Below are 16,486 nucleotides of genomic sequence, written 5' to 3'. Positions count from 1 at the left end.
ACATGCTTTCAAGTGTCAACCAAAAGGTTGGTGAGTTCATTAGTTTAACTTAAACAATCGTTTCCATCATTTTAATAGACCACAAGATTTCAGATTTCCATTTCTCATAAACATACGTCCCATGCATAGAGACAAAAATATCATTCATATGGATTGAACACCTGGTAACCGACATTAACAATATGCATATATAAGAATATCCCCATCATTCCGGGATCCTCCTTCGGACATGATATAAATTTCGAAGTACTAAAACATCCGGTACTTTGGATGGGGCTTGTTGGGCCCGATAGATCTATCTTTAGGATTCGCGTCAATTAGGGTGTCTGTTCCCTAATTCTTAGATTACCAGACTTAATAAAAAGGGGCATATTCGATTTCGATAATTCAACCATAGAATGTAGTTTCACGTACTTGTGTCTATTTCGTAAAACATTTATAAAAGTTGCGCATGTATTCTCAGCCCAAAAATATAAAGGGTAAAAAGGCAAATGAAACTCACCATACTGTATTTTGTAGTAAAAATACATATAACATCATTGAACAAGTGTAAGGTTGGCCTTGGATTCACGAACCTATATTAATTATATATATTTGTCAATATTTGTCTAATAAACTAGGCCAAGTCATAGTGTACCACAATCCCAATGCTCGAGACTAATGTGCAAAAGTCAAAGGTTAAAGTAAAAACGAGGTCGCATGCAAAAATACAATAACTTGTACAACAAAATGATTTTTCGGTCAAACATGACTAAACGGCCCCTTCAACGATTTTTAGAAAAATTATCGGAACTCCGATTGATAAACGGCCAAAGATAAAAGTTATACATTACCAAAAAGATTAAGTATACATTTTACAGAAGTAAACTAAACCTAGACAACTCGTAGTTGCCAACGCGGTTTCGGCGTTTCAAAATTAATTTTTCATCTTTAATAAATTTACAAAAGTGACCGAGTAGCCTACTTTGGAGATTTTTAGAAAATTCCTCGAAACTCGGATTGACAAACGGTCAAAGCCTGCAAATTCTAGTTACCACAAAGATATAACATGATTTTTAGCAAAAGTAAACACACATCAGGCCGACCATGACAACTGATACAAAACTGACATTTTTAATAAAAAGTTTCAGTTCTTTTCAGAATTTTAAAATGTGACCAAACAGTCAACTTTGACGATTTTTAGAAAAATCGTCGAGACTCAAATTGACAAACGGCCAGAGTCGTTTGCTAGACCTTACAGTAAAGAATTTAGTGGTATTTTTGTTTTAATCTGAAACAACGCAGATCAACGAGAATTTCAGTTTCCGTATCGACGTTTCATCAAAATTTACAAAACTTCTTTTATCCATAACTTGACAACCGTTCAACGAAACGAGACGTGCTTTATATGAAAATTCATCTACTCGACGAGTAGAATCCAAATAACCACTTTTTATTACCCAGAAAATTAGTTCACTAATTATCATTAGCAATCTTAATTACGAAATTAATTGTTTAATTCATAACTTTCTAACCGTTCATCGAATCCATTCGATATCTAAATGAAAAGTTCTTAATTTTTCGCTAGCTTTCCAATGACATGCATATCTTATACCTTAATTCATCCCTAGTATAACAACCTTTAAGATTCAACATAACCTATCTAAGGGCAATATCAAATGTACAAGCATGCATAATCTTATTTTCTCGAGCACTAGTCAGGGATACACTATTGGTATATAAAAATAAAATTATGAGTACTCACGTATCAATATTGAGATTCAATATTGCAGGAACGGTACGTAAACGCAACGGAGATGATAAACACTAGATTGACCTCACGAGCATACCCTCGAACATTACCCATCACCTCCATAGCTATAACCCATAATTTCCTTAGCTCTATCCCACTCATAAAACCCGTTTTGAAAACACTTAGACAGCACTCCGTCGTAATATTTTATGTATACTACTAATAATAATAACTCCTAATAATAATATGATTAATAATAATAATAATAATAATAATAATAATAATAATAATAATAATAATAATAATAATAATAATAATAATAATAATATATAATACGAAGTAACAATAGAGAAAGAGAGATTGAGAATTGATACAATGGTACTAGAAATCGAATGACTTTATAGAAGTTTTTTTTTTTTTTTTTTTTTTTTACGTACGCATGCAAACAATCTTCCAGCTCATAAAGCACTTTGTGCTCTGCCGACACTCATAAATCATTTGAGTAATATGTATAATATTATTTAATATATATAATATATTTAATCTTTAGAATTAATTAAATATTATATTATATTTACGTTAATGATAAAAATATAATTTTTACAAAAATGACACGGTCGTGGTCTCACGACGCATGTACCACTTTCGGTTTTTCGGGCGCACTTTCGTACATTTAGAAAACTAGCCTTTTACGTTACATGACGTGTACCTTTTACAAAAATTAGACTTACTCAACAATAAATTACCTTTATAAAAATATAACTTATAAAATTGACCGTTGTGGTCATTTACTTCTATAAATCAGTGACTCGTTGTTTATCAAAATGTATTATTTTAAATCAGGACGTTTTATGACTCGTACCTTTATCAAAATATAGACTTAAATTAATTAAAAACTAATCCACTCAGAGTGTAACTTAATCTTTTGAGTGTTTTGGTCATTTACTTTTATAATTCATACCCTCGTTAGTTATCGAAGTATATTTAATAACATTAACTTAAACCAAAATGTCTTTTGACTAAATTAAAATATATTTATAATATATAGGTTTGAAATACTTTAATAAAATATTTAGATTTTAATTATATTTCAAAGTATATTTGAAGATCGTTTATGATATTATATCCTATAACGTTTATACTTTAAAAAAAAAAAATATAATTTCCTTATGCGTCAACGTTTAGTTTGTTTTCCTTAAACTTTCTAAATAATATAACTATATTCCCAAAGTTTCTCTTTCACTCTAAATAATAGGAAGGTTAACTAGTTAACGTTTATATAGAAAGTCGAACAGAAAACTCCACTAACATTTGGCTAGTTCCCGTTAATTGACACCTTTGTCTTCTTTTATAACTCACTTTACCATTTTCCGAATACGGTTAATAATAAGGGTTACCTAATTCAAAGTGGACCTCATAACAGATACTCTTAATCATAATTCAATGTATCTGATAATTCAATCATTTGTTATTATCTTTTAATCTCGTCGATAAACTTACACCGAACAAATATGTTTATGTAACATATTATTCATTCAATACCTTGATAGCATTTCCAAGCTAAAAAAAAAATAGATCTTATAGCTTATATTAACTAATCCGTTCAATGTTTTATTAATATATCTCAATTTAATAAGCACACATGTATATGCATATATATTTATTTACACATAATTGTTCGTGAATCGTTAGGCATGGTTAAAGGGTATTTGATTAAATGAATATAGTTTCAAAACTTTTGGGACTCAACATTACAGATTTTGCTTATCGTGTCGGATATATATAAAGATTAAAGTTTAAATTTGTTCGGAAATTTCCGGGTCATCACATTACCTACCCGTTAAAAGAAATTTCGTCCCGAAATTTGATAGAGATTGTCATGGCTAACAGTAAGAGTGTTTTCATGACGTATATGAACTGATAATTAGGGTTTTATCATCATTGATTAATATAGATAAAAAGATTTGTTTTTGTGAAGAGCACGAATGAAGCTATCACTTAAGAGTGAATATGAATAAAAGTAAGTTTGACTTATCCGGTGTCGTAGTCAAGATTGATTTCCGGAATTTAAGGAATTTAGAAGAAATCTTCATATTAAGATTTGATTCTTCGGTAATTAAGGAGATTCAGATCTTCTTTGATTAAAAGCGATAATCTGCTTCGATTGCTCTGTCGAAAATTTTTCCTATAAATCCACCCTCTCCATTTCCTTACAACTCACACCTTCTGTTCTTTCTTCCTCAATTCCTACTTTAAAGTATTCGTTAATATGCTCCATCCCATCCTGATCCTTGATATCCTCTTAACTTGCATATCTGTCATTCTTCTTTTTAATCTGCCACCAGAAGAATCTATTTACTTCTACTATACTCTTGGGTTTATAGTGTTTCTAGTTCTCCCGTGTCTCTATATTGCTATATGCATTGACATCTACGGTTTATAATTTGCGGGTGGTTATTGGGTTTTATATCTTTCCTTATACTTCGATGTCCTTGTTTCTGTCTTCTATAATCATTGTCATCCATAATTAATGTTCCCTTCTATTTGCTGCGGTTTATACCCCAATTTCTATGTCGGAGCTTTGTCCTTTCGTTTCTTCTTCTTACGTTTATATAACTCTTGTAATGGTCCAGAATTCGTTGGTATGGATTTTAGAATAAACATAGTAATTGTTCTAAGAAGGAATTTGAAAGGACACTATCTTGATTTGTCAAATTACCAGAATACCCTGAAAAAGACCGAATCATCAAGAAATATTTTCTTGATATGTTTAGAGATTAGATAGAATGTCAGAGTCGTGTAAATGACACATGATGACGGTATGTTTTGTGAATCATCACATCCCATTAGAAACTCAACATGAATTACTGTAATATAATGACGTTGATCAAGTGTCATTATATTATACTAACCCATGTATCAGTTCCCAACACTACTTCAAAACATTCATATTTGAATTTTTCAGAATTTAGAAACCAACACAGTTTCTTTTATGTTGCAGATATTACGGAGAGATAAATGATCTCAGATAAAAATAGTTGTGATAATATCTCCAGAAATATGGAGAGTATATATAGTGGAAGATACAAAGATATCTTTTAATATTTAAGATAAGATGATGATGAAGAATATCTGTCTGTGAAGGTTTAGAATAAGAAGTAAGGTGTTTGCTAACGAGTTCAGCAGGCACTGAATCATTTGGATCCTTTGAAGGCAGATTCAGTCTCTGTGATTTGTCCACGGCTTCCTTCATACTTTGCTCAATCCGTTTTTCAGTACCAAATCCTTTCTTTTTCTGAGCTTCACCAACTCACTATCTTTTATCATCAAACTTTTGACCGTTTAAACCATCTACCATTTTTATGTTTCCTCTGCATTTAATGCTATAATATCCGAATCTCTAGTTATCAATCCGAGGTGGGTTCAGAAGAATCGTGTTTTAGATGATTAAACGCTGGTGGTAATATGGTGAAATATGAAAGGTTCCCCAGTAATGATGACGAAAGGGCAACGTATCTATCGGGGTTATAATAAGACTGGTCCGACTGAAAAATCGAAGTTAACTTGCTGGAGCTGTGACAAAATTGGCTACTTTGAAAAGAAATCAAAATGTTGTTTTTGCTAATAAATGATAAAGAATTTGACGCAGGTACATGTTAGATTATAACTTTGGTTTCGAGAGTTTTTCAGGTACAAAACTTCGGGTAACGTGTGGTTGGATCATCATCTCGATTGTTCATTATTTGAAATGTCTTCCGGAATTTAGAAGGGTTTTAAATGCAGATTGTCATAGTCAGTATCCAGATGGTGAAATCTTCCTGAATCTCGAATGATTTTCATATTCCTCTGAGTGTTATGATTAAAAGTGATGTTCTATCACAGTTTTGAAGTCAAAGTATAGTTTTGGAAAGAAAAAATATAAGGATCTAAGAGTGATGATTTCGGTTGTATCTCGAGTTGAATTCTGAAATTCCCAAAATCAGAATATGTAATTAGATTCGAATGAATATGATTGTTTTGATTTCTATAGAAGAATGTATATTGGTATAGTTGATGATTGTCGAATCAGAATTGAAGAACGTAACATATTAATTGTGATTTTATATATCTCTCGGGTATTACCTACCCGAAAAAAAAAATTCACAAATAATATTTTGAACAAGAATTTTTTTTTTTATTACAATCTTTATGAAAATATATGTGGGTATATTTTCTTCAAATGTAATACAGATTCAATGAGTTAATATCATACTAAGCTCATTTAATTTTCAGCTTGAATTAAAAATGAATTTTCTCTACAACATTAGAGATTACATAATCATTGCAGAGTATTTCACTAATGAAATCAATACTTCAATATTTATATGTATTTCCTTAGTGAATCATGCTGATGCTCATAGAAGTCTTGCTAACTTCGCAAGATACGAATGTTGTCTTCCAGTAAGTTTCGAGTACATCGATGATGAAATTATAGAATCAAACATGTTATTGAATGATACACTTGGTTTATTATGAAGTTGAATTCCTTGATTTGAAACGAAGATTGTAATTAACGATGGTTAAGTTGTTAACGAAGGATGTGCATCATAGCATATTAGTAATATGAATTAACCGGATAGTTAAGTTCCATACATAATAGCTTAGTACAGAAAGATGTATTATGGTTTCAGATTTCATATACATTGAATATATATAAATCCTCCTGAAAGAATGAGTTAATACTTCATAGCTCGTTGATACAATATACTCGTTGTTGATTCGTAATGATTTCCACAGTGATTTCTTGAACTGGCGGAGCTTGTGATGTTAGAGATGCTGACGATTCTAACGATATTGACATCACTGACTGGGTTGGTGAAGCTAAGGGTACTGCTGATGCTATTGGTAAAACAAGTGTAGCTTGTAAACCGCGCACCATTCTTGTCAGGGTTTCGATTCTTTCCTCTATCATCTCTGTTCACTCAACTGGTTTATGGTTAAGGTTGAGATAAATAATCTCTTAAGATTTTAGAGATTACATAATCACCGCAGGATGTTTCTCCGATGAAGTTATGAATTAATACTTCATCGTTTGTTGTTGTTGGTACTCCTTGGTATCTTTGGTGCGTGTAACGTTGATATCCGATATACAGGTTGGAATAATGAGGTGTGTGGTGCAGATGTGATTGTTGGCGGTGGTAATGATTCTGTTGATGTTAGTAATGGTGGTTGCTGTTGATGCCGGTGATGCTGCTGGTGCTTTTAGTACTGAGGCTTGCGATGTGGATGTTACTGGCGGTACTGGTTATGCGGCTGGTGCTGCTGATGGTGTTTGTAATCCTCGCACCGTATTCTCCAAAGCCACCACCCGAGCACGAAGCTCGTTGACTTCTTCTATCACACCGGGATGGTCAGCAGTTCGGACGAGCGGATAGATATAATCTAGAATTTGGTGTAGTATATAATCGTGACGAGATACTCTGGAAATGAGAGAGAAAATAGTTTCTCGAACAGGTTCGCCGGTAAGTGCTTCAGGTTCATCGCCAAGAGGGCAATTTGGTGGATGGAAATGATCACCTTCTTCTTGTCTCCAATAATTGAGGAGGCTACGAACCCATCCCCATTTCATCCAGAATAGATGATGGCTGATTGGTTGATCCATTCCGGTCACACTGTTGTCAGAGCTCGAATGATACTCCATATCGGAAAAGCTATCGTACTCTGAGGAATTTGAACTGGTTGAGGGATCCATCTCGTGGATCAACCAATCAGCCATCATCTATTCTGGATGAAATGGGGATGGGTTCGTAGCCTCCTCAATTATTGGAGACAAGAAGAAGGTAAAATTTAGGATAATTTATCTCCCTCGGATGTTAGTATCTACTGCGTTCTATTGGATTGCTTTAATATTTGAGCTGAAATGGCATCCAAGGAAAATAAAAGAAAATGGTAATTGATAATGGTAGTACGTTTGCTGATGTTGCTTTTAGGAACACTAAACTGCCTACCTCTATTGAAAACCAGAAAGTAGTAAGGCTTTGTTCCCCATAATTTTTTTTTTAAAGAAATGCGAAGAAGAGAAGAGGAGAGAATTGAGAGTAAGCTGAATCCTTCCAAATTGAAAGGAAAGTTTGGAAGGAAATGGAAGGAAATCAGGCCAAATCTATCCTTCAGCTTCCTTCCCTTTCTTTTAATGAAAAATTCAGGAACACAAATCTCATTTCACTTCCTTCTTATTCCTTCCCCTTCTCTCCAAAATTAAACTGGGGAACAAAGCCTAAGTGTGTAACTTCATCTTTGGCTAAATGTGGTTCTACTTGTCTGCCAAAATATGTCTTTCATAAGAGTTGTGATGTGATGATTAATTGATGTCTGCAAATTTCAAGTGTGGGACTGATCTTTTTATTCAGATTTTCTATTATATGTATATTTTGACTATGTTATTTACTATTTGTATTTAAGGAGACTGAAGATAATGGTTGTGTATCCGCTGTTCCAGGATGTATTGTTACGACGTCTGATGTTCCAGATACGTCTTGATCTCATCTCATCACTAGAGCACCAAAACACACAGAACGGGACCGCAGCAACGCGCGGCCGGTTCCGTAGCTAGTTATTAAAATAAAAGAAATTACAAAGCATGTGAAGGCATGCTAGAAGAAAAGAGTACAAGCAACTCGAACAGGGCAAAACGAATATTACAAACTATGCTAGGAAAATAAATAATGATAAAGACAATGGAATATAATTAACTCCACGATGTGAGATATGTAATGATGTTTATTATTATTTTCTTTAAAGAACATTTACATGTATATAGCATTCGAGGCCTCCAAGAAATAAGGGCCGCCGCACTTGTTGCACATGCTATGAACCGAGCCTGTAGCCAACCTGGTAATTTTTCGTTGCTAGTTGTTTTTTTTAATATATTCATGACAAAATTACACGGATGGTCCTTGTGGTTTGCTGAAAAACACACGGATATTCCAAACTTTATTTTTGCAACATGGATAGTCCAGAAATTTGCACTTTTTACACGGATAGTCTAAAATCGTCAGGTCCGTCAAATATCTCCGTTAAGTTCAAACATGTGCCTAGCATGTGAGGGTATTTACGTCTTTTCATCATTTTACTTTTATCACTTTCATTTTTATATTTATTTATAAAAAATCACCGACCCTAATTTAAACATCCCTGAGTAGTCTCAGATCCCATTTTTTCTTTCAAAAAATCTTTCACGTGGCTCTTTTAAGGTAATCTCATCATTCATAATTTGTTCTTCCAGATAATTTTCAATCTTACAAACCTTGGCATCAAAAACCCCCAATAACTCAATTTGAAAAGAAAAAAAAAATTGTTTCTCCATCTGCCATTTTAAGAAACCCTAATTAGGGATTTAGCGATCTAGCAGCAACAACAACCGTCGCCGCAACTTTCAGGTTTGGATCTTGACCGGTTTCGCTGTTATTTAATGACCAGATCTGACCTGAGGTCGTCGTCGTTATTCAACGATAATGATGAAATTGACGATGATGGTAGCGAATTGATTGGGGTATATGTAACTCGATGACGATGATGGTAACACAAGATTTTCATTTCAGTACTAATTTTTGTATTGTATATTTTGGATTTTTTGTATTTTTTTTTATTTCTTTTGGTTACCATAGTTAACCCACTTAATTCGATTACCACATAACCATGGAATTGGTAGATGAATGATTTGACATATATATTCAGTTTATAGTTTATGTATTTGTGGTAAAAAGATAAAAACAAATATGTATATAATAAAAAAAAAAGAAGTGTATTTGTGTTAATTTTTTTATGTTTAATTTAGTTGTTTAACTTGTGAATTGTGTATTTGTTGGGGGAAGAAGACAATGATTAAGATGAAGAAATAAGGAATTTTAAATTAGGTAGGGTTTGATATATGATTAAGACAATGATTGCTAAAGTGAAGACGATCATCGGGCCCCAAAACAAACAACAACACCCCAATCCTCCTCATTGCACTCGATCCTAGATCCAATTCCGTAAAGAAGACGGATCTAGGATTGATCAATTGGCACCATCATGGGACTCGACAATATGCCTCGGATCTCACTGATTAAACAACGTTTAATTCCGATCAGATTTCAACGATTCTAGGCAAATCTCAACAACATAATTCATGTTTTCATCGGTAATTGAACAAATGAGTCAAATTTGACTCGAATCTGTAAGTCTTCATCCGAATCTGTAAGTCTTCATCCGTCGTATCAGCATGAGATTTAATTAAAATATATGATCATGACAACTTTTGGATTGACATGCTATTATTAAGAAAGATATTAAACATTGAATATGTGGACGAAAAATGAAAGTTAAATTTATGAGATGCTTGACACATGTCGATTTCTCATGCTACATGTCAAAAAAGTTTTGCTAAGATGAGAATGAATTCAATTAGTCATGATATAAAAGGTTTTCACACCTTTTTTCACCGCGCAATTGCGTAAGGTTTAGATGTATTTCGCGTAAGACGATTGAAGTAATTAAAAAATTAACGCAATACAATAACGATTGTACTTTATTTGGCGGAGTATAAGATTATTGATAAAGAATCACGCGATTTGTGATGAAAGCCTGCAAACTGATAATTCCATGTATTTGATATGTCGTTTAAAAACGAATATTTTTGCCATAAGATAATTGTTTATACTACTGCGGGCCTGAGGACTGGCTAAACGCAGCCTAATTACTGAGTTGTTACAGCCCACTATAGGTCAAATTCATCAACGTTTAAAAGGGTTTGCAACCGCATTTTATGAACTGCGTATGCGCAGCCTGAATGGTTTTTGTATAGATTTGTTGCCGCTCATCCTTGCATATTAGCACGACCCTGATCATAGAATATGCACTAATTAAATTTCGAATGCCGAGTTGCTATAAGCCTATAAAAATTTACATTTACGATGCCCGATTCGGGTCCGGGCATAATCTTGAAAAACAGCTCGGCTTTGTTTTGATAAGTTTTCGCGCAAACTTCGCGTTGCTCAATGGCAGCTCATGCGCGTAATTTTGCTAAGCGTTGGATAGGGATGATATTGCATAAGCCGCTTGCTATTTTTGAAAGAAAATGTAGCGTGCATCAATAATTGATTAAATACGCATGCCTAGTTGCAATAAAGCTTCAAGGATATATAATCAAATTGAATGATACACAACCTGAAATTGTACATTATTGAAGATTAGCAAAATATATTGATGCTGAGTAGGCACTTTAAAGCAACATATGCGCTGCATAACGGTAGTTCGGCTATTCCTCATTGCAGCGACATTTAAGACTTCAAATATTGCGCATTAAGACTTCGCGGTGCCCGATTGTACGGCCGGAGCATGGTCTCAAAAACAGCTCCTATTTAGCCTTCAAATATCGCGCATTAAGACTTCGCGGTGCCCGATTGTACGGCCCGAGCATGGTCTCAAAAACAGCTCCTATTTAGCCTGCAAAGATTGCGTAATGAGACTTCGCGGTGCCAGATTATGGCCCGAGCATGGTCTCGAAAACGGTCAGACTTTGGCTGTCAAACATTGCGCACTCAGATTTTGTGATTGCAAAATTGTTGATTAAGCATTGTCACGAAAAATTGGTTTTATTCGACTTTTATGTAGACTTAACGTGACTTATAAAGTAGCTCATGTATAGCTTGAAAGGCAAATCACGCTAAAATTTTTGAAGCTAATTTGCAGCAGTATTCGCGTGCCTTTTTTAGGCTGATTTGCAGCAACTTTTCAGTTTGTATGCTTGATTTACGGCTTACTTGCTGATTCGAGTTTCATCTTGAATACAACCTTTATTTGGCTTAAAGACAGACTACATGATACGCATGAAAGCTAAGATGTAAGAAGATCATTATGGTTACAAGCTTGAAGCTATGCAAGCGTTTGATATATGGTCACAGCTACAATATTAAATATTTTAACTTCTTAAGAATGGAATTATATGATCATCATCATGCTGCTAAATATAGCACGTGGCCAAATATGTGTTGGTTTCATTACACGTGTGATCATATACATAGCATTGTATTTGTATATTTTATTGGCTAAAGGCCAAAGGCAAAACTACGCGAATTATAATGCAAAGCTATGGAATATTCGCTGAAAGTAAGTACAGCGGTTAGGTTTTCGCATTAATGCAAGACCGCGGTTTAATCCGCTGAGTTTCCGCGGATAGTTAAGTAACTCGCAAACCGCGGATATTTCGAATACTATAAATAGGGAGCTTGGCCTCTCATTTATAGGTTGTTGATTCTCTGCCATTTTGCCTAAGCCTTTGTAATTTCCACTTGTGATCTTGCCCAAGTGATTTTTACACCGCGCAAAGGTGAATTATGCTAATTAACAATCAAGACCGGGTCGGGGTGGTTGATCACTTGATAGTTAAAGTGAAAGAAGATCATCGGGGCCCAAAATAATCATCAAACATTCCATCCTCCATTATAATCTTATTGCACTCAATCCGTAATTAAGTAACATCGCTAATTAAGGATTGATCAATTGGCGCCATCCGTGGGACACGTTTTACGAATTAAACTGAATTTTTTTTGTTTTATGCCGTTAAATAATTAATTCGACGGTTTAATTTCAATCGTGTTTTTGTTGTGATGATTTGCAGGCAAATACGTTTGAAATTTGCGGTAAGTTGCTAGATTACTTAAAACAATGAGTAACATTGGAAACGATAGTGATAAAGCGGTCGCTGTGCGAGCGAATGCCCAAAAAAGAGGAAAAAAGCGAAAATCCGCTAAAATGTATCATAATTGGCAACTTGCGCCAATTACTTTCCCGAAAATGCAGAGCGATGATTTTTCTGAAATGCCGATAGTAGTATCGTGCAAAATCGCGGACGCTGACATTACAGTCATGAAAGTTCATGTTGACAATGGCAGTAGCGTCGATATTATTTACGAACAATGCTTCGCTCAATTGCCAGAAAGTATTAAAACAAACCTGCAAACAACCGCAGTTTCGCTAACCGGTTTTGCAGGAGAATCTTCATTAACTATAGGTGTTTTGCCATTAAACATCGAGTTAGCTGATGTTAATGATGACGCTTTGGTGCGACAAGCGCTATTAGATTTTTATGTTATGCGAGCCTCATCTCGCTATAACATGTTGCTGGGAAGAACCGCTATAAGTAAATTTGGAATTGTCCCGTCCACAATTCATGGCATGATTAAGTTTCCAACATATAAGGGAGTCGCCACAATATGTTCATGAGCATTATGCTTATTTGTGCGGCTGTTAACATAAAAATCGCAGGGCAAGAACCTGTTGATGGTGCGGATGCTATGGAAATAATTAATCCCGCATATCCAGAGTAGAAAATCAAAGTAGGACGCAATGTTAGCGCAGATACTAGGAAGCAAATTGTACAATTACTTGTCCAGTATATGGATGTTTTTGCCTGGTGCGAAAACTATATGACTGGTGTTCCGCGTCATATTGCGGAACACAGGCTCAATGTAAATCCAACTCTAAAGCCTGTAGTGCAAAAGCGAAGGGGTATGGCTCCAGAACGTGTAACATGGCTGTGTGAAGAAGTCACAAAATTGGTGCGAGCTGGAATTTTGCGCGAAGTCCAATACCAATCTTGGATTGCGAATCCAGTGTTGGTGAAAAAACCTGATGGTTCCTGGAGAATGTGTATTGATTACAAAGATTTGAATAAAGCGTGCCCCAAGGATAACTATCCGCTTCCAGAAATCGATTTAAAAGTAGAATCTTTACATGTTTTTCCATATAAATGTTTTCTGGACGCGGCAAGAGGTTATCATCAGATTCCTATGGCGCAAGAAGACGCAGATAAAACCGCATTTCATACGGGCAAAGGCATATATTGCTATATAATGATGCCTTTCGATTTAATCAATGCAGGTGCGACATATCAACGGTTGATTGATACCGCGTTTGATAAACAAATAGGGCGTAATCTTGAAGCTTATGTAGATGATTTAGTCATCAAAAGCACGACGCAAGAGCGAATCATTGAAGATATGCGCGAAACATTTGACAAGTTGTGAAAAATAAACATGAAGCTTAATCCGCTAAAATGTAGTTTTGGCGAAACGGAGGGGAAATTTTTGGGATATCTTGTTACAGAACAAGGTATTCAAGCTAATCCAAAAAAGATCGCGGCCATAGAAAATATGACCGCGCCAAAAACGGTTAAGGAAGTGCAAAGTTTGACGGGCAAATTAGCAGCATTAACGCGTTTCTTGTCTAAAGCCGTTGAAAGGCAGTTGCCATTTTTCAAAACCCTAAAAGGTTGCTTGAAGCAAAAGAATTTTGTTTGGTCCAGCGAAGCAGAATCTGCGTTTCAAGAGATGAAAAAGTTGTTAAAAACTTTGCCTACACTAACAGCGCCGGTTCATGGCGAAACTCTTTATCTTTATATCTCAGTAGCAAACGAAGCTTTTGGCTCAGTTTTGATCGCGGAAAGGAACAAAATACAAAAGCCAGTGTATTTTGTTATTAAAGCTCTTACGGGAAGTGAAATAAACTATGCGCCGATTGAAAAGTTTGTGTATGCGCTCATTTTAACAACACGAAGGCTACGAAGATATTTTCAAGGGCATCCGGTGCATGTATTAACTAATCTGCCAATCAGGCAAGTCTTAACAAAACCAGAGATATCTGGTAGACTCGCATTATGGGCGGTAGAATTAGGTGCATATCAAATATCTTACCTTCCGCGTAGGGCTGAAAAAGGACAAGTTATGACGGATTATCTCGCTGAACTGTCTGGAGAGTTGGAGGTGATTAACGAGCGAACCGCACTAAAACCTGAACACGGCGAAACTTGGGATTTAATTACTGATGGTGCTTCGTGTGCAGAAGGTGCAGGTGCGGGTTTAGCTTTGGCAAGTTCAAGCGGTGAGGAGCATACTTATGCTCTGCGGTTTAATTTTGACGTGACAAACAATGAGGCAGAGTATGAGGCATTGCTCGCAGGCTTAAATATTGCGCGAAAAATGAATATTGTTAAGTTGCGTGCATTTACGGATTCGCAGTTAGTAGCGAATCAGTTTAGCGGATCTTTTGAAGCACATGATCCTTCTATGCAAAAGTACTTGCAGCTATTAAAGGAAACTGCAGCGCAGTTTGAGCATTTTGAACTTGCGCAGGTGCCAAGAAGTCAAAACAAGAAAGCGGATGCTTTGAGCAAATTAGCCGCTTTAACTTTTTCGCATTTTCAAAAGCAAGTATGGGTCGAAGAATTACCAAGTAAGTCTATAGAAAGTGACTTGATGGTCGCATCTGTTACAGAAGAACAGCCAAACTGGATGGAGCCAATCCTAAAATATATCCGCAGTAATATCTTGCCAGAGGATAGTCGCGAAGCTCGTTCAGTGCGAGAGCGGGCGCCAATGTATATCATTCAAGATGATATCTTATATCGCAAATTATACTGCGGACCAATGATGCGATGTGTTGGCCCAATCGAGGCAGAAATGATTGTAGAAGAAGTGCATAACGGTACTTGTGCACTGCATTCAGGTTACAAAACTATCGCAGCAAAAATTATGCGGATGGGATACTTTTGGCCATCCCTATACCGTGATGTGGCGAAAATTGTTAAACGTTGTAAAAGTTGCCAAAGGCATGCTCCGCAGAACCGAATGCCGTGGCATGACATGATTCCTGTTAATTCGCCGTGGCCGTTTAATAAATGGGCTATCGATATTGTAGGGCCATTCCCTGCATGGCCTGGCAATGTCAAATTCCTGATTGTCGCAATCGATTATTTTACTAAATGGGTTGAAGCTAAGGCGGTCCGCACTATTACTGGTGTGCAAGTACGAAATTTTATTTGGGAGTACATTGTTTGCAGGTTTGGCATTCCGCGAGACTTGGTTAGCGATAACGGTGCACAAATAGCGAAAGATCCTTTTAAGACATGGTGCGCTGATTTAAATATAATACAAAAGTTTATGTCAGTGGCGCACCCGTAAGCCAATGGATTGTGCGAAGTAACCAATCGCGATATTGTCAGCGGTATTAAAAAGAGGTTATGTGAAAGGCGAACTGGTTGGGTAGATGAATTACCCAATGTATTATGGGCACATCGCACTACTTTCAAAAAGAGTACAGGCGAAACACCTTTTAGTTTGGTGCATGGTTCTGAGGCAGTAATCCCCGCAGAAATTCTGGTACCAACGCATCGAATGGCTAACTTTGATGAAGAAGCAAATGATGCTGCGTTGAGCGAAAATCTCAATTTCATAGAAGAGCGGAGATTAATGGCGGCTATCAGAGAAGCGAATAATAAACAGCAAATCGCTAAATATTATAATAAAAGAGTGCGTGCTTTATCCTTCGCTATAGGTGAATGGGTGCTGCGAAATAATGAAGCAAGCAGAGCAGAAAAGCTTGGCAAATTGGGTCCTAATTGAGAAGGCCCTTATCAGATTGTGACAATTAATGCGGCAGGATCATATAAGCTCGCAGATATGGAAGGGCGAACTTTACCTAATGCATGGCATGCTGTTTTGTTAAAGCGATATTATGCATAGTTTTGCGGAAACTATCAGATATATATGTATAAAGTGCGAAATTGGATACAAGGCATATGGCTAATGTACTTATTAAGTGTTCTTGTTTTTAACTTTTTGCAAGTCTTGATCACGCTTGTCGAAATTTTAAGAATAGTCACTTATAAAAGTATGCGAATTGTTTACTTGAGAAATGCGAATAGTTATGAAATGTCTTACAATTTATTTCATATTT

The 16,486-nt window shown here is 35.6% G+C and overlaps 1 protein-coding gene across 1 annotated transcript; it reads left to right on the top strand.

Moving 5' to 3' along the window:
• Nucleotides 1–14,575: 14,575 nt before the first annotated feature.
• On the top strand, nucleotides 14,576–16,272 carry LOC139842361 (uncharacterized). Its single transcript, XM_071832509.1, has 3 exons — nucleotides 14,576–14,602; nucleotides 14,770–15,256; nucleotides 16,190–16,272. The coding sequence occupies exons 1-3, from the start codon at nucleotides 14,576–14,578 to the stop codon at nucleotides 16,270–16,272; spliced, it is 597 nt and encodes a 198-aa protein (XP_071688610.1).
• The last annotated feature ends 214 nt before the right edge of the window (nucleotides 16,273–16,486 follow it).

The sequence above is a fragment of the Rutidosis leptorrhynchoides genome, chromosome 4, assembly GCF_046630445.1.
Source record: "Rutidosis leptorrhynchoides isolate AG116_Rl617_1_P2 chromosome 4, CSIRO_AGI_Rlap_v1, whole genome shotgun sequence".
Taxonomy (NCBI): domain Eukaryota; kingdom Viridiplantae; phylum Streptophyta; class Magnoliopsida; order Asterales; family Asteraceae; genus Rutidosis; species Rutidosis leptorrhynchoides.
The sequence above is the reverse complement of the archived record's forward strand: the minus strand, read 5'-3'. Positions and strand labels throughout refer to the sequence as shown.

What these genes read in the sequence shown, in the direction of transcription:
- LOC139842361 (XM_071832509.1), top strand. Translation starts at nt 14,576, where the DNA reads ATGGTGCTTCGTGTGCAGAAGGTGCAG. An exon ending in TTCGTGTGCAGAAGGTGCAG is followed by an intron (nt 14,603 to 14,769) that starts GTGCGGGTTTAG and finishes ACGGATTCGCAG; the next exon opens with TTAGTAGCGAATCAGTTTAG. An exon ending in TACTTGTGCACTGCATTCAG is followed by an intron (nt 15,257 to 16,189) that starts GTTACAAAACTA and finishes TTAATGCGGCAG; the next exon opens with GATCATATAAGCTCGCAGAT.